Below are 18,370 nucleotides of genomic sequence, written 5' to 3'. Positions count from 1 at the left end.
GGCGCAAGGCTTACTTGGGTATTGAAGTGGGGTGGGGCTGCATGCTGGGACCAGTCGGGAGGCTGCTGCTAGGACTATCCCCGTGAGAAAAAGAGCAGCCTGCCCTAGGTCGTGGTGGTGGAGATGAAGAGGGGCCCAGTAGGCAGATGATTTAGGGTGGGGAAGGACACGCAACTGTTGTTGGTGACTAATTGCATGTTGGGAGTGAGGGCCTAGTCCTCTGCCCACTCCCTGGGATCTTGCTAACAGTGTGGTGGCTCTTTTGTCCCAGCAGCTTCCTGTACTGGATGGTGTGCGTGCCTCTGCAATGTTAAGGTTTAAGGAAGAGGCTACAGAAGGGGCTGGCTGGGTCTGAGATCAGGGGCCTTCAATGGGCCAAACTTGGGTGTAACCCAGCTCTGCAGTTAGGTACGCATGTTTGTCCGTCACCCAGGACACACTCCCAGGGGCCAGACTCATGAAAATGAATGTTGAATTCAAATTTCCAATTTCCTACTTTACTGTGAAGGATAAAATATTGACTCTCCAAAGACTAATGTTATGTGTTTGTCTGGCTAGCTCTGTTTCTGTCATAAGCAAGATTTTGGGGGAGACGTCCTGGGGCATTGTGCAGTGAGCATGAGTGGTGGTCAGGACCTGGAGCTGGGGAGCTGAGGCTCTGTCCAGACCTGCTGTGTCCTGGGCCGGGGTGCTGCTGGTGGGGCAGAGAGGCACGTGTGATCTGAGAGCAGGGCTGCTGCTCCTGAGAGGCTGCCTTTCCTGGGCCCCAGGCAGACTCCTGCTGCGCACCGGCTATCTCTGCCCAAGGTGTGTTTTTTTTTTTGTTTTTTTTTTTTTTGAGACAGTGTCTCACTCTGCCCAGGCCAGAGTGCAGTGGCACAATCTCGACTCACTGCAACCTCTGCCTCATGGGTTCAAGAGGTTCTGCCGCCTCAGCCTCCCAAGTAACTGGGACTACAGGTGTGCGCTACCACACCTGGCTGATGTTTGTATTTTTAGTAGAGGCGGGGTTTCACCATGATGACCAGGCTGGTCTCAAAACACCTGACTGCAAATGATCCGCCTGCCTCGGCCTCTCAAAATGCTGGGATTACAGGCGTGAGCCACCAGGCCTGGCCTGCTCAAGGTGATTCTTGACTTAAATTGTGTTTCTCCTTAAATTTGAGTGTTTCCAGATCTCAACACCATTTGTACTTTTCCCTGGGTTCCTGCAAATGGCTTTTTTTGTTTATTGGGTGCCAGCTCTTTCTAGCTTCAGTCTCAGCAGGGAATTCTGTTTCCAACTTCTGGAGCTGCCCTACGTTACTTGGACCCAGGATAGCCATAAACTCTGCTAATTAGGGTGTGCATGTGTGGGCAATGTGTTGTTTTAATTTTATTTCAGAGAACACAGCCTCCAGGAGAGTCACACGTGCAACATCTGGGAGTGTGCTGAGCTTGGGTACCTGGCCATTCAGGTAGCTCAGACAGCAGGTTTCTGAAAGCACTCAGGGAAAGGCCCAAGCCCTCATTGTACAGCCATAGCTGGTCACAAAGTGCTGCTCTGCATGCCAGCCTCTAGTCACAAAAATAAGGAACACACTAAGAATCACACCCCTGTGATCCCACATCAGATGTCTCCTCCCATCCTGAGTTATTAATAATTTTATTAAGAATGTTCTTTCAACATGCTTGTATTTATATATGTACTTAACAAGAAATCACCAAGACTGCAGCGGGTAGTTCCTCTTCCCTTTCCTTTTCATTGCCCAGAGAAAGGGAGAAAAAAAAAAACCTGCTTTTGACTTGTCGCTTGGACGCTTAATTCCCTTCTTAACACACAGCGGGGTCTCCCGCCTCAGGCGCAGCTTGCTTTGAGACCTGTAGTATCACAATTAGTGTTCTCTTGCAGCTTGGGCTTAACCAGCTTAAATTACCATTAGACTGAAGGGTGTGAGTGCTGGGTCTGCATGTGTCTCTTTCCACCAGGGGAAAGATTTGCCAGTGCGTGTTTGAACATCTGCAAGTGCGGGTTTATTTTGGTTCCAGATCTGCATGCAAACTGTTGATCATAAAGAGTTAGACGTTCACAGCGAACCTTCCTGAAGCTTCTAGTTTAGTTTTTAGAGCATGGTGTCAGAAGACAGCTATTTCAGCAAGTGCCTGAAAGTATGGGCAGTTTAGTATTCTAATTGTGTGTGGTGGCGGCTGTTGCTTTAGAGGTGGGTTTAGCAGAAAAGACATTTTGGATGGGGTCATTTCTGTGCATGTCCTGTGTACACAGGCCTGATTTAAAAGCTATATGGGGCAGGTGGGATGGCTCATGCCTGTAATCCCAGCACTTTGGGAGGCCAGGGTGGGTGGGTCATGAGGTCAGGAGTTCAAGACCAGCCTGGCCAACATAGCAAAACCCTATCTCTACTAAATATACAAAAATTAGACAGGCGTGGTGGTGGGCGTCTGTAATCCCAGCTACTTGGGAGGCTGAGGCAGGAGAATTGCTTGAACCAGGAGGCGGAGGTTGTAGTGAGCTGAGATTATACTATTGTACCCCAGCCTGGGCAATAAGAGTAAAACTCTGTCTAAAAAAAAGCTAGATGATGGGGGTGAGGTTGGGGGATGCTTTTTGGGTTAATAATTCCTTCAAGGAATAATGTTATGGAGGACAGGGTTTGGAGAAGTGCTGATTCCTAATCCCAGCAAGAGCCACCTTCCCAGCTTGGCTCTATGAGCCACATCAGTGCACAGCAGCCCTGCTACTTGGGCATGCAGCCCCTAGGCCACACAGTAGTGGTGGAAAGGTTGGCCCCTCTCTCCCCTCAGAGCCACATCATCCATTGTTCTGCCCTCAGCCCTGGGCACCCACCTCCAGAAGTGGGCCCCATTAGCACAGACAGGAAGTGCACTTTGCTGGTGAGCAGGTTTGCTGCTTGTCGGCCGGTGCTGGGTTTCCCCAGACACTGATGGGCAGCCTTTTTGGAAAAAAAGAATCAGAAGACTCCAACACGGGCACCCAAGAAATGTCACCTTCTGCTTTACGAAGGGTGTGCCCTTCATGGTGACAGGCCCAGCCCCACAGAGCTTCCTCGGAGCCAGCGTCCTGGGAGAGGCCTGTCGTGCCAGGGTCAGCTGCTGGGATTCTCCTAGGTTCTGTGTGAAGCCAGGCCGATGTGATGACACAGGGAAAGGCAGGAAGGTGTGAGAAGAGAGGAACTGAATCTTGGCTGTTAACGGTGGCTATTTGCAGGTTCAGGTGTGGTTGAGAGAGGTACAGCAGGGTGGGCTGCCATCATTTCATGCCTGGAAAGTCACTTCCAGCAAGAGACCTGCTCCATGCATAGGCAGGACCCCCATCACCAGGACCTTCCAGCTCCTGGGAGCACGAGGTGCACAGGTTGGGGCGGAGGTGGCTTCAGCAGATGAGAGCCCTGAAGTGGCCGGCACCAGGCAGGTCTGGCTGAGGTTCAGCTGAATCCTGATTCTCTGGAATACCTTGGGGAAGTCCCCGAGGAGGCAACCCACTCATGTGGGGAACTTCTTCCCTCCACTGCCATGAAAAAACTCCCTAGAAGGGATGAGGGGTGCAGACAGCACCCTGTCTGGTGGAATTTGATGTGGCCAGAGCCACCCCTGGGTGGCATTTGATATGTCTAGAAGGCCCCTTCTATCCCCAAAAACCTCCCATTAGATGTCAGGGTGGTCGACCTGAGCTTGACCAACAGCCATCGGAGACCAAGGCATGGCAAGGATTGGCAGAGGACTTTTTCTCTTGAAATCACATCCTCAGCTGGGCAACGTGGCTCACGCCTCTAATCCCAACACTTTGGAAGGTCAAGGTTGGTGGATCATGAGGTCAGGAGTTCGAGACCCATCTGAACAACATGGTGAAAACCCATCTCTACTAAAAATACAGAAGTTAGCTGGGCGTGGTGGCACATGCCTGTAATCCCAGCTACTTGGGATGCTGAGGCAGGAGAATCACTTGAACCCAAGAGGCGGAGGTTGTGGTGAGCCAAGACCGTGCCCCTGCACTCCAGCCTGGGCAACAGAGCAAGACTCTGTCTCAAAAAAAAAAGAAAAAAGAAATCATATCCTCACGACCATCTTGTGAGACAGGTTTTATTGTGACCTTTGCCTTCAGATGAAGACACTGAACTCTAGTCTCACAGCCAGAAGGCAGCCAGGTAGGACTGGAATGTAAGCAGTCTGACCCCAGTCACAGGTGAGATGCACCTACAGTCACCCCAGTGCTTTTGAAATGCCAGTACGGCGAGGAGGGCGAAACCACACAATGCTAGCAATCACATGCCACCGTGTTGAAGTTCTTTTCTGAGGATCAGTGTGCATTCAATGTGAGGCCTTGTGGAGTGTGGGGAGATAAAGCTGGAAAACCTTCTTGCTTCTTGCAACCAAAGGGCGCTCATTGTGTGTGCAGCAGGATGACCATGCATGCCTCTGCCCTGACCTTTCTGCTTTAGCCTGGCTGAGCAATGGGTGTCCGGGGCCTCGGGCTGCCCTCCACAGGAATATAGAATTGGCTGTGTGTGCAGCGGTGGGGGTTTTCTGTTCTTGATGCTCCATCTCTATGCAAGATGAGCAGCTCTGCATGTCCCACAAGGTATCTTCAGAAGTACAAAGGTTTGCTGTGCTCATCCAAGAAAGCACCCTGTGCGTCCAGAGTGGCCGAGGCAGGACCTCCCCTATAGCCTGGCACCAGGTCCTGGCAGGAAGCAGCCCAGCCCTAAGAACTCGGACAGAGAGAGGCTCATCCAGACCAGGCCAGAGAAGCAGCAGTGGGTGTCAGAGCAACCAGACTGGCAGGAGCTCCCTCCAACCCCTGAGGCTGAGGGGCGAGGCTGGGCGGTGGTGGCACCTGAGCCCATGACTGTGAAGCCCTGGGCAAGGCAGGCTGTAAGAAGTGCAGGGAGGAAGAGCCTGGCCCTCAGCCATGGGTGGGGCCGTGCCTCGCTGATTGGATGGAGGAAGTGCCACCAGCTTCCAAGAAGCATCTGAGTGTCAACAAGCGGACGCTGAAAGTGGGTCTGAGTGGGGAGCCTTCACTCTGCTACACAATGTGCTCCAGAAATGTGCTGTTTGGAGCCTTGCCTGTGACTCCCTGCTTTCATCTTTAGAAAGCATTCTCGAAGCGATCCTGCCCATGTGCCCCACTGATCTGTGCTTTTCCCAGTGGGTTGTCTGGAGAGCTGACCCCTCCCAGGGAAGGTTTTCTGGGTTGAGAGCATGGGAGCAACTGCTGTGAACTGTGTCCTCGTGAGAGACCCCCATGAAGGGGGTGGCCTCATCTGCAGCCCCATTGGCCGCTGAGCCTATGGTGAGAGCAAGGCTGGCACTGCACAGATTGCCATGAGGTAAAGGAATATTTAATCGGGGCAGCCTCTGTTCGGAGACTGAGCAGAGGAGGTGGGGAGAGAGAGAAGGCAGCCACTCAGGAACATTCTGTGAGCTGAAGCGGAGCCTCAAAGCCTGGAGCGCAGGCAGGGAGGCCCACAAGACCTGCTCTGTGGAGAGTGCACCAGGAGGGGAGGCCCACAGGGGCTGCTCAGTGGGGGGTGCCCTGGGCCGGGAAAAGGGTCTGGGAGGAGGGGCAAGGGCACTGGGACGTGGATGGCCTGCAGGTAAAGGCCCAGGACTGGCATGACTTTGGCATCACACTTGGAAACACTGAGGTCCTATCCCAGGGAGGCTAGAGACTGGAAGGCAGGAAGGGCTGGTTTTGGCGTGCCTGCCCAGGAAGCTCCTATGTTGTGAGCTATGGGCAGCTGTGGAAGGCCCTGGGGCTCGACTTGGGCTTAGGGAGGCTGGGCTGGGGCTGGGAGGGAAGAGCAGTCAGGAGTGGGCAGGAGCCACCACCTGGACTGGATGCCTCAGGGATGGCTGCATAGAAGAATTGAACAAATGAGGCGACAGTGTGGGGGCCATTACCATCATCCCCTTGTTGAGACTGGCTGCGCTGGCTTGGGTTCTCCAGAAGCAGAAGCAGCATTAGGGGTGCAGACGGCACACTGGGGGTTCACACCTGTGACAGGAGGAGGAGGCCGCTGGATCCTCCACCTACAACTCAGTCTCACCTCCTCTCCACCGGCCCCATGGGTGCTGCCAGCGGGGACTGCACTTCCGAGGAGCCAGGGTCGGGGAGGGTGCAGAGATACCCAGCCCTGTGTCCCCATCTCGCCTGGGTGTGACCAGAGTAGCACATACGGCCAGAAGAGGCTGGAGCTCGTGCACCCACCATGCTCTCAGGGACCAGCATCCTGGCCACTGTCCAGGGGCACCTGGTGCTAAAGGGAGACCAGCGTTGCAGAGTTGCATCTCCACACTGTGTGTCCCTGGCAGGGGGCTTCCTGACATGCTTCACCAGGCACCATGCACATAGCAGCACACAACTGTGGGCCCCCAGTGACTTGAAGGTCTCTCCCTCCTCTCCCTTTCTTCTTCTTTTTCCTCTTTCTCTTCCCCCTCCTCTCCTCCCTCCTACCCCTTCTTTTCTTCCCCTCCCCCCAGATTAGAGTAGGGTACAGTGGGGAAATATGAAAGCCATACCAGGAGTTAGGAGACTCCCTCTGTCACCTCTCGTAATTCCAGCCTCAGCAGCCGCAAGTTGGCAGCAGGGCCCCTCTGCCCCATTGCAGGAGGTTTGGGGACCTGTTGGCTCTGGAGCGTTGATAAAAACAATCTGTCATACGCTACTGAAAGTTGCTCTGCCACCAAGAGCTGGCAATCCTAAAACATTTCAGTGAGGCAATGCTCCTCTCCCCCCCAAAATTTTTGTTTGTTTGTTGCTAAGTTGTAAGATAAAACAATTGCTATGTTTTAATGCTATGTTTTAATACTATATATGCACACTTAAATTAACATGAGCAACATACTCTATATGAAAGTAAAAGTGGAGAACTCCCAGTTAACAAGCAAGACCGAAACACAAGGACACAGGCTCAGTGACGGTCTTGTTCTTGTTTTTGTTTTTGTTTTTGATATATCACATTTTGTTTATTCAAGTGTTGGTGGGCATTTGGGTTGTTTCTGCTTTTTAGCTCTGATGAATAATGCTGCCATAAACATTTATGTATAGGTTTTTGCATGAACATAATGTTTTCTTTTCTATTGGATATATTCTTTTTTTAAAATTTATTTTACTTGAGGTGCATACTATCTCTGGCATTTCTCCCCATATTATCCCTCCCCACCCTCCCCTCCCTCCTTACCCCTGATGTCTCTCCCTTACCCCCCCCAACCGCCCCCAATGTGTGATGCTCCTCTCCCTGAGTCCATATGTTCTCATTGTTCAACACCCACCTATGAGTGAGAACATGCGGTGTTTGGCTTTCTGTTCTTGTGTCGGTTTGCTGAGAATGATGGTTTCCAGGTTCATCCTGTCTCTACAAAGGACACGAACTCAACGTTTTTTACATCTGCGTAGTATTCCATGGTGTCTATGTACCACATTTTCTTTGTCCAGTCTATCATTGATGGGCATTTGGGTTGGTTCCAGGTCTTTGCTATCGTACACAGGGCTGCAGTGAACATATGTGTGCATGTGTCTTTATAGTAAAATGATTTATAGTTCTTTGGGTATATACCCAGTAATGAGATTGCTGGGTCAAATGGAATTTCTATTTCTAGATCCTTGAGAAATCGCCACACTGTCTTCCACAATGTTTGAACTAATTTACACTCCCACCAACTGTGTAAGAGTGTTCCTGTTTCTCCACATCCTCTCCGGCATCTGTTGTCTCCAGATTTTTTAATAATCGCCATTCTAACTGGCATCAGATGATATCTCAGTGTGGTTTTGATTTGCATTTCTCTAATGACCAGTGATGATGAGCATTTTTTCATGTTTGTTGGCCTCATATATGTCTTCTTTTGAAGATTCAGAATGGTTTGCAGCGCGAGCTCCCAGGCATGGGTCTCCCATGCTGTGGGATTCCATTACTGCCCTTCAAGCTCGAAATAGCCCCCGAGAGCCAGGCAGAGACTGCCACTGTGGCTTGTTGTGTGACCACTTGGAGTGTTGACCTGTCTTCACTATTTTTTTACTGCAGAAATGTTTGAAAGCCACTAAAATGGATCCAAAGAAAAGCATGGACACACTACTGTGGAATTTGTTGTAAATGGGACTTTTGTGGATCTCTCACAATCTCATCCTTTGGTTTAACACTCTTCCTAATTATTTGTATACCTTGCTTAATGTGACAGAAACTTTTCAAAATGAAAATAAAGCAAAATGTTCCTTGATGAATGAATGAAGACAGATCCAGATTGCCAAACCTGACGTAAAGAGAAGCTCCGTCTTGATTTAACCACTGACACATTTCCCGAAGTTAAGGCTCGAAAACAAATTGTAATTATTCATTAATGGGACAGATGAACTTTTTTCCCATTTTTCAGAATAGCATTATTGTAATTAACAAGTCTTAGTACGTGACTAAGTGCATTTCAGTGTCAAATTTAGAATAATTCTACTTTGATACAATTTATTAAGACTACCTCTACTGCAAAAACAACCACAGTACACCTCTATTTAGCCATGTGATCTGGTGAAATATTTGTCATGCAGCATGCCCTCTTTCTGTGCCAAGAATCACCATGTGCATATCTCCTTTTTACTGTAATATTTATTTTTATTCTTATTTTTACTAGCATAAGTATAAAATTCAATAAAAGTTTTACTGTATGCATTTCTTCTGTCCCTTATTTGTTTTATCCCATGATTATTAATGATTGTCACATAGAACATTAATCAGATTTTCCTAACACCTGAGACTTAGCCAACTGGTTCCATTTCATTTTTTCTACAGAAACAGAAGTGAAAAGGTCTTGAAAATTATCTGAATTTTCACAGCTTCTTTCATTCTTTTTTTTTTTTTTTTTTTTTTGAGATAGAGTCTGACTCTGTAGCCCAGACTAGAGTTCCGGGGCACAAACTTAGCTCACTGCAACCTCAGCTCACTGCAACCTCCGCCTCCTGGGTCCTGGATCAAGCAGTTCTCCTGCCCCAGCCTCCCAAGTAGCTGAGATTACAGGCACATGCCACCACGCCCACTAATTTTTTTGTATTTTTAATAGAGATGGGGTTTCACCATGTTGGCCAGGCTGGTCTTGAACTCCTGACCTCATGATCTGCCCACCTCAGCCTCCCAGTGCTGGGATTACAGGCATGAGCCACCGTGCCCAGCTGCTTCTTTCATTCTTTCTAGTTCTTTCTTCAAAGATAACTGAAGGTAACTTTGTTGAGGACCCTGGATGAGAAAGCTGCTTTGCTTTTCCTGAGTGTGTTCTGTGGGTATCCTTCCCACTAAGAGACTCAGCATAGGAAAGTCTGCATCTCACCGGAGGCCAGTAGAGGCCAAAGCTTCCCCCTTTCTCTTTGTCAAAGAAACCCCATTATGGTGTCTTTAAATTACCATTTCCCCAAGGGCATTTCAGAGTCAGATTTATAATTTATGTAGATACAACTTGTTAAGACTACCTCTACTGCAAAAACAAACAAACAAACAAAATCACAGAACACCTCTATTCGATGATGTGATGTAATTTAAATATTTGTGAATTTTTGATGAGGCCCAGTCATGCAAATGCCTCTTTCTGTGCTGAGAATCACCACGTGCATTTCTCTAAGGCGGGGCTCCATCCTTCCTGCCAGAAGACCTGAAGCTTCTTGAGGGCAGGGCCTGGGGCTTTTCCGCCACTTAGAAGGGACCGGTGCACAGTAGGTGCTGGGTCACCTTCCACCACGGACCCTCCGGCCCTCATCAAATCATTGGTCCTGGGCATGTCTCTCCTCCTCCCTCCTTTTGACCGCTGTCAGAGCCTCCTTGTGGCCTTGCTGGTTTCAAGCAGTTGCTGCACCCTGGGGACCTGGAAGGACGCTGCGGGGTCCCAGCTCATCCCTCAGAGCCACAGGTATAAAGTCTGTGCTCTCACTATCTGGACTACTCTCCTTCGTTCACACATAGAGCAAAGTCTTGGAGCTGCATGTGCACTGTGCCGTTACCAGTGTGCTGTCCAAGTGCCTGGCTGAGCAGTCTGCCTGGGAACACAACCCCTTCTGCTCCCTGAGTCCTTCTCACTCACCCTACCTTTAGAAATATGCTCGGCCCTCCTTGCCCTCCGCAGCCTGTGGAACAGGCAGGGCCTGCTTCAGCCCACGTGGAGCTTCATAAGCTTCTCCACGTGTCAACATCATTTGTTTCTGGGCCTTTCTTTTAAAAGAAAGTTTTAGGAATGGACTCTTAGCCTCTTATGCTTTCTTTTTATCAAAGGAAATATTAACATTCTAACTTTTTAAAATTTTGTTTCCTTAAGCTAAAAGAAAATCACGCTGACACGTTCATTCCCTTTTTCTGCATTTAAATCAGGTCCTTTGTATCCACCTGTATGAACTGCTCTTGCGGCTCCGCCCTCTGGCTTCGCTCACCTTCTGGTTTGGGTTTTTAAACTATTATCTCTTTCTGAGCATATCATTGACCTGCTTCTTGTCACCTTTCACTCAAATCTATGCACTTACTATCTGATACTCTTGTTCTGTTTCCTGGATTTTTTCATTCACTACCTTTCTCACAGTATATGCTCATTTCTTGGAAGAGTTTGATACTGTTTGCTGTGAATAAATTTCACTGTAGCAGTTGAAACAAGTTGTTTAAAGCAACTTTTCTTGGAAAGATGCACAGCTTCTGACAGACTCCCACACTGCTCTATAAAATGCCTGAGTTCACACTGAACCACCTGAGCCACCATCCCCAAACAACTGCACTGCTGACCACGTCCCCCATGTGGACTCCCAGCCTAGACCTCACAGTGCCTTTGTGAATGCTTCAGGGTCACCCATGGCATCCAGGTTTGCAAATCTGTTTCACTTTGCAACATCTTTTCTGTAGGTTTCTTAGGAAAAAAAAAAAAAAAAAAAAAAACAGATTCTCTAGATTTTCTGTCCAACAGCTTCTTTCTGAGATTACAAAAAAATGTATTATTCTTTCAAAATAAAAGAAGTCTATGTCAGAATGCCAAAAACTACTTTTACTTGGCCAATTCTAGAACGCTTTTCAAAATGTTTTCCACTTACAGAGAACTTTCACAAAAATTAACTCATTTTCCCAACAAACCTGTGAAATAACAAATGCACATTTAGCTCTGAGCAGCAGAGCCTAATCTACCGCTGTAGCCTGACTCTGGGTCCAAGGCTTTTCACCCTGCACTGCACTGGGACCCAGGGACGATGAGCTCTCCAAGTCAGCAAAACAAAAACCTTCCAGAAGAATTTAGAAGCAAAGGTCAAGCCTAAACAAATGACATAATTGATTTGAAATTGATTTGTGTATAAGTTCCTGAAAAAGAAACAACTAGTGGAGAGAGACCAGTTACCTAACCCACAAGGCAGTGCTGTCACCACACAGTATAGTCACGCAGGAAAATTGTTTTTCTCAAGGATATGCATCGAGGCTCTAGAACTTTGAAGTCATCTTGAGGCTTGTCGTAGGCGTGAACTGCTTGTATCTGGGATCCCACTGAGGAAGTCTGCACACACAGCTGGGCACCACTTTGATGAGAAGAGGGCAGTGAGTAGACATGGGTTTATCAGGGAGAGACATTGCAGGAAGAGCCAAAGACAGTTCCAAATTCTCCCAAATTCTTGGAAGAGCTAAGAAACACAAAGGTACCACAAAGAAGCAAGAGACCCCCAGAAGCTTCCTGGGGGAGCAGATGAGGCTAGTGGCCCCAGCACTGAGCCAGCAGGGAGGAGGGAATTTGACCTGGGTGACTGCCTGGGAGCAGGCGCAGGTGTTTCAACAGAAGTGCCTACTCTGGGGACCACTCAAGGTGGATGGAGGCTACAGCTTCATCCATAGTTGGGCAGTCCAAGCACTGAATTACGTGTTCTAAGAAACACAGTTTTGAACCAATGACTTCTATTTAGTCTAATACAGATCATCAAACCTAAATGAATATACTTTTCAGGCCATACAGCCAATGTCCTCTTGCCCCAGAGGTAAGGGTTGTTTTGCCCCAAAACCTTTATTTAAAAAAAAAGATAAAGAAAAACTTGCAAGTCCTTGAAAAAGAATTTAATTTCTTCAAAAGAAAAATGTAAATGGGAAAAGAAGCAACGGGGCAATTAAAAAATGGCCATGACAATCACCCGTTTAAAGAGACTGTGGTTTAAGTGGAATGGTGGGCGTCCTTCTGACTTTGTGAGCCAGACTGAACTGAGTCAGCACACCACCACCACCGCCCTCTTCAGCATCTACCAGCTTCAGACTCAAAGGTTGGGAAGCAGAAAACCATGACATTCTTCAGAAGTAAGAAACAACTTGAGATTTGGAAAATCAGCCTGACTGGCATCACTTGGGCAGCGAAGGTTTTATTTTTGTCCCAGATGTATACTTTTCGATCTGGTAATGGCACCAGACAACTGTTCATGTGTGGAAAGAAAACTTCTCCAAATGACTTCTGAAATGTATATTTATTGACCTGTTTGCTGAAAAGAAGCAGGCAAGATTTAAGGTAAAAACAAACAAACAAACTAAACTGTGCGTCTTCTGTAGCGACACTACCTTTTTCTTATTTCTGTATTTTATGTGACCCTTGTGCTCAAATCTCACTCAAGGAGACCTCAGTGTAAAATCCCCGGTGTGTTTTTCACAGAATAGGCAGGGGACCACACTGCTACCCTGTGATCCTTCAGGGCCTGCTGATCAACAAAAACCAAAGAAAATGTTCTACACACCATTTTCTAGGAAATGAGTGGGATTTATCAGGTAGATCCTGACCTCCCAGCCAGGGCAGCCTAATCAGAATTATTTATGACTTCAGTGGCTTTCTCTGCAGTGCTGTCAGGCACTGCTGGGCTCGTCACCTCCTTGGCTGCCTTCCTACTCAGGTCCATGAGACTTCTATAGTCCTTAGTTTACCGGGCCTTAGATTGGGGCAGGATTTCTCAGAGTTTCGCTGTTCTGTAATATATCAGATGGAGATTCATCAAAAATTGGAAGTGTCTTTTTGATGTGTGGCCTTTGGGAGAAATTAGAATCATAGAAACTATCTCTGCTATTCATTGTCGCCACAGCAACGTGTCTGGCCAATGACAGAATTTTCTATCATCAACTTTCTTTACCCAAAACTTTGCCAGATTTGGGGTCCCTGGATAATTTACCCCAAAGCCCCAGTTTCTAGCCAATTTCTCGCGTTGCTTGGCTTCATGGAGCTGAAGATTCCTAAAATACCAAGAGTTGCCTCCCTCAGGGCTGCGTGTCCAGCCACGTTCATGTTTATAATGTGGCAGGAGTAGCCTCTCCAGTAGTGGACAGACACCCCCCTCGTGGCACCCCAGACAGGCCATGAACTCCCTGAAAACCTCTAGGTATCTAAGTAAAGAGTGGATACTTTTTAAGGTAAATTAACAGCTCCAAGAAGGCATTGGCTGCCCTGCCCCATTTATGCTAAGAATCCTCAGAATTTCTTTGAACAGCAGCAGCAGCTGTCTGTAATGCAAACCAAAGGACAGAGAAACTTTGCTTTTTGTTTTGTTTTGTTTTGCTTTTTACTATGGTAGAGTTTTGAGTGGGCAATGGGGAATTCTGAGTGTCTGAGTGGTTTCAAGCGTTTTTTCCTCTTTAGATAGCAGGTCACACTGGGCATATTTCATAGCTGATACCAGTTATTTTACATCCTAACAGACAACACAGACTGCCTTACAAGACACGCCCGTGCAGACCCCTGGCCCCTCCCGGCCGTGTTGAACTTGGGTGACCATGCATACACATTATTTTCCATAGAAAGATACACACCAGAGCTCATTAGACAGCCCATTGGGTTGCATTGCATCAGGTGCTAACAGACATTGCAGCTGTCTGACCAGCAAAAATATTGCGGGCTTGCTGTAACGGTCATTTGGCTAACTAGAATGTGGGGAATCTGATGTTTTTTTTTTTTTTCTTTGAGATGGAGCCTCACTCTTATCCCCGAGGCTGGAGTATAGGGGCACAATCTCAGCTCACTGCAACCTCCACCTTCCAGCTTCAAGTGATTCTTCTTCCTCAGTCTCTCGAGTAGCTGGGATTACAGGTGCCTGCCATCATGCCTGGCTAATTTTTTTCTTTTTCTTTCTTTTTTTTTTTTTGAGATGGAGTTTCATTCTATCACCCAGGCTCGAGTGCAGTGGCAGAATCTCGGCTCACTGCAACCTCTGCCTCCTAGGCTCAAGAGATTCTTCTGCTTCAGCCTCCTGAGAGCTAGGATTACAGGCGCCTGCCACTGTGCCCAGCTAATTTTTTTTATTTTTTATTTTTGTATTTTTAGTAGAGATAGGGTTTCACCATCTTGGCCAGGCTGGTCTTGACTCCTGACCTTGTGATCCACTCACCTCGGCCTCCCAAAGTGCTGGGATTACAGGCACGAGTCATTGCACCTGATCCTAATTTCTGTATTTTTAGTAGAGATGGAGTTTCACCATCTTGGCCAGGCTGGTCTTGAACTCCTGACCTCAGGTGATCTGCCTGCCTCGGCCTCCCAAAGTGCTGGGATTAAGGTATGAGTCATCGTGCCTGGCCTGATCTCTCCCTTTTTAGAGGATTATTTCCCATAGTTAAAGGAAATCACTGAGACTGGTTTTAACTCCTATTTTGATTTTCTTCTCCTACGAAACACTACCCTCTCCTAATTTCTTTTCATGCTTTTTGAAAACAGCTTAGTGAGGTAAGATTTATATACCATAAAATTCAGCCATCTACAGTGTACAAGGATTTTTAGTAAATTTACTGTGGTGTGCAGCCATCTTCATCATGTTGTTTCAGAATATATTCATCACCCCAATAAGATTCCTTGGCCCATATGCAGTGCATTCCCAGTCCCACTCCCCATACTGACAACCACCAGTCTCCTTTTTATCTTTTTATTTTAGGACATTTCATATAAAACGAGTCATGCAGTCTCTCGTGTCTGGCTTTCTTCACCCAGCATAGAGTTTCTGAGATTCAGCCCCCACTGGGGCATGGTCTGGGCGGTTCTTTCCTTTTGATTGAACACCCCAGTTTCTTTCTTATTGGAGTGCAGGACTGATCACTAGTGAGCTGGAGGAGTGTTTCTCCACTGGGGCTGACTGCCCCCAGGGGACATTTGTCTGGAGACATTTTTGGCCATCACACCTGGGGTGGGGGCTGCTCCTGACATCAAGAAGATAGGGGAAGCTGCTAAGCCCCTGCAAAATACAGGGCAGCCTCCCCAGCCGGGAATTACCCGGCCACAGTGTCATGAGTGCCAAGGTGGAGTGTCTTGTGTTAGGCTTCACTGAATTTTCATTTGCCATCCGGGTACTGTCTAGAACCGAGTGGTGCACGACGTAAACCTCCTTCCCATTGAGAGTGCTGCATGCCACTGTACTGGAGTTTTTGCCTAATTTTTACATATATTTGAAATATAAACTCTTTTTTTTTTTTGAGACAGAGTCTCACTCTGTCGCCAGGTGCTAGGCTGGAATGCAGTGGCACAATCTCGGCTCACCGCAACCTCTACCTCCCGGGTTCAGGCAATTCTCCTGCCTCAGCCTCCCAAGTAGCTGGGACTACAGGTGCATGCCACCACGCCCAGCTAATTTTTGTATTTTTAGTAGAGACGGGGTTTCACCATGTTGGCCAGGATGGTCTCGATCTCTTGACCTTGTGATCCGCCCTCCTCAGCCTCCAAAAGTGCTGGGATTACAGGCTTGAGCCACCACACCCGGCCTGAAATATAAACTCTTGTGGAGTTGATGATTTTTCTTGCCATTGGGGTAAATTCTGGAATTTCCTAAAATATTATTGGTAGTATGCACTCTCCATGAGAGAAAGATGAGGAGAAAAGCAGTACAACCCTTGTCTCCTGGTTGAGATCTCCATACAACCTGGTTTTAGCAATAGAAAAACAGCAAGTGGTAGTGGCTGATGCAGGCTAAGTTCCCAGGAAGCTGCAGAAACAAGTGGGAAGCTTCTAATAAAGGCATCTACTAAAGTACATTCGGTTTATTCAGTAACAAGTTGCATTTCATTCATTTTTGTAGCGTGAGGACCAATGTTCCACACTCAGGTTATATCTGCAGTGCTGCTTCAGAATTTTGAATTTACTGGTACTCTTTTTTTTTTTTTTTCCGATGAAACTGGCTTTAATAAGCCTTACATTTGAATGCATTCTGTTCTTTGAAAACTGCTCTTTGGGAGGCTGAGGTGGGCGGATCACGAGATCAAGAGATTGAGACCATCCTGGCCAACACAGTGAAATCCCATCTCTACTAAAAATACAAACAAATTAGCTGGGTGTGGTGGCACACTACTTGAGAGGCTGAGGTGGAAGAATTGCTTGAATCCAGGAGGCGGAGGCTGCAGTGAGCTGAGATTGTGCCACTGCACTCCAGCCTGGTGACAGAGCAACACTCCGTCTCAAAAGAAAAAAAAAAAAAAAGAAAGAAAGAAAACTGCTAACCAGTTTTCATGTTTATCACCACTTGCTGCTGCTGGAAAAAACTTAGGAGCTAGTATGTTTTACTCATATCTTTGAATAAAGCAGCAGCACAAATCCCAGGATTCTCAAAGCAGTTCCAGCCACAGCAAACCAAAAACTAAATGACAGAGAAATGGGAAACAGATGTGTCTGGTTTAATAAAAAGGGGAAGGGTCATCGGGTGGCCACATCCTTTCCTTGTCATTCATATCCTCAACCTACAGATCCTTTCTACGCTCATAAGTTTGAATACAGTCAAGGTTAGTTGGGTCAAAAACTGATGTTAATGACGATTAAAAAGAGATACAAAACTCAGCACCTCCTTCATTAAAAATAAAGGTTGAGAAACTTTATAAGAAAGAACTAAAATATTCTTGTAGCTGCTTGGGGAGTTCTTAAGCCTTCCACGTAGACAGATATCTTCACATCCACAGGAGGCCATGACTACAACCAAACAGAGTCCATTACTCATTCCCTCTCTTGCTCTTCTTGTGGCTCTTCTTAGACCTTTCAGGAGACTTGGAGTGGCTCCTGTGTCTGCGACTACGGTGATGACCTGGGGACTTGGAATGGGATCTGTGCTGCCGCTCTCGGGACCTGGTGTTGACGTCTTGGACTCTTGCTGCGATGCCTTTCTTGATGGGAGGGAGGGGCTTCTCCTTTTAGGAGATCGGCTTCGCCTTCTGGGAGATTGGCTCCTACTCCTTCTGTAGCACAGTGTGGGAGAGCGACAGGGCTTGTCCAAGTCTCGGTAGCTTCTCTGACAGTGATCAAGTGATGGCACTCTTTCCAACTTCTCACCCTCTTCCTCTTCCTCTTCACTGGACTCCAAATTGTCCATGTCCTCTTCCAGAGCACTAACTCGAGGCTCCAGTTACTCGGCTTCCTCTAATATGTAGCGTTTCTGTAGCCGGGGCAAAATGATATCACACACTCTTTCACTGTGCAATAGTTCATCAATAAACTCATCTACATGTATCAATTCAAGCTCCTCATTACAGTTCTGGCTCTTGATTTTTTGATAGTCATTGTACAAAGGCTCCAAGTACTTGTAGCAATCAATTGCAGTGCCTGTCAGTCTCATGTAAAGTGCCCCCAACATGCGGACATACTTGAAATCTTCATTTTCGATAAACTCTACAATGATATCCTTCTCAGGTTGAATCTGAAGCATCTTCAAGTTAAACACAGAAAGGGTGTTGGTTTTATGTTGCCACCATAGACGCCACCCACAAACCTTAACTCCATGGCTTTATCAACTACAAGTTCAGCTGTAAGTCCAAAGCACTCCTCTTCCCAGTACTTGGACTCATAGATTCACGTTCGAATGATCTCCACCAGATATTGAGGGTTGGTGTCATGGACGCTCTGCGCATCCCTCGCTGTACGGTTAGCCATTTTAGAGTGTCTTCGATTCTCGAATCTACTGTTACTCTTAATATGAAGGAATAAAGTTCACAGTGGGGTAGAGGTTAAAAGGAAACAGATCAAAAGAAACAAAACTAAAGAAGTTCTTATCATCCAGCATTTGGCACAGCGTAAAATCCCTTTAGGAGCAAGAAGAAATCAGCCTGAATTAAAATATTTTGTTTTATCTGAGACCAGGGACTTGCTGACCGCTCACTTCTTTTTCTCTGGGGTGGCTGAGATGCCAAGAGATGGAATTCTATCTCTCAGTTCTTTAGAGCTCTGTGTATTGATGAATTAGAAACAAAGTACTCTGTTTGGAGCTTAGTAACGTAAGAGGAGACATCTGTGATGTGAGTCGGTAAACTGTAGTTGGCAGAGGGTACCTTTGGGGATTTGACAAACAAACAGTGGCGGCGTTTCGGCCGCCCAGGCAGTCTCGTCTCCCTGACCCCTCTTTTGCTCCAGTGGGCAGCTCTGCCTTGGCCCTGAGAGG

General features: G+C 47.3%; 1 protein-coding gene and 1 pseudogene across 1 annotated transcript in view; one reads left to right on the top strand and one right to left on the bottom strand.

The window, feature by feature from the left end:
- The window catches only part of DUSP22 (dual specificity phosphatase 22), a 68,755-nt gene extending 60,077 nt beyond the window's left edge, over window positions 1-8,678 (top strand). The window contains exon 8 of the mRNA XM_032250123.1: window positions 8,043-8,678. Coding sequence (XP_032106014.1) covers window positions 8,043-8,062 — 20 coding nt within the window. The 3' untranslated portion in view covers window positions 8,063-8,678. The remainder of the gene's footprint in view (window positions 1-8,042) is intronic.
- A 7,923-nt stretch (window positions 8,679-16,601) lies between these two features.
- Window positions 16,602-18,056, bottom strand: LOC116531365 (annotated as a pseudogene).
- Between the last annotated feature and the right edge of the window lie 314 nt (window positions 18,057-18,370).

This window comes from Sapajus apella, unplaced genomic scaffold (genome assembly GCF_009761245.1).
Source record: "Sapajus apella isolate SASKATOON/1434 unplaced genomic scaffold, GSC_monkey_1.0 scaffold70, whole genome shotgun sequence".
Classification (NCBI taxonomy): domain Eukaryota; kingdom Metazoa; phylum Chordata; class Mammalia; order Primates; family Cebidae; genus Sapajus; species Sapajus apella.
This window is presented reverse-complemented; position numbering and strand designations above follow the sequence as displayed.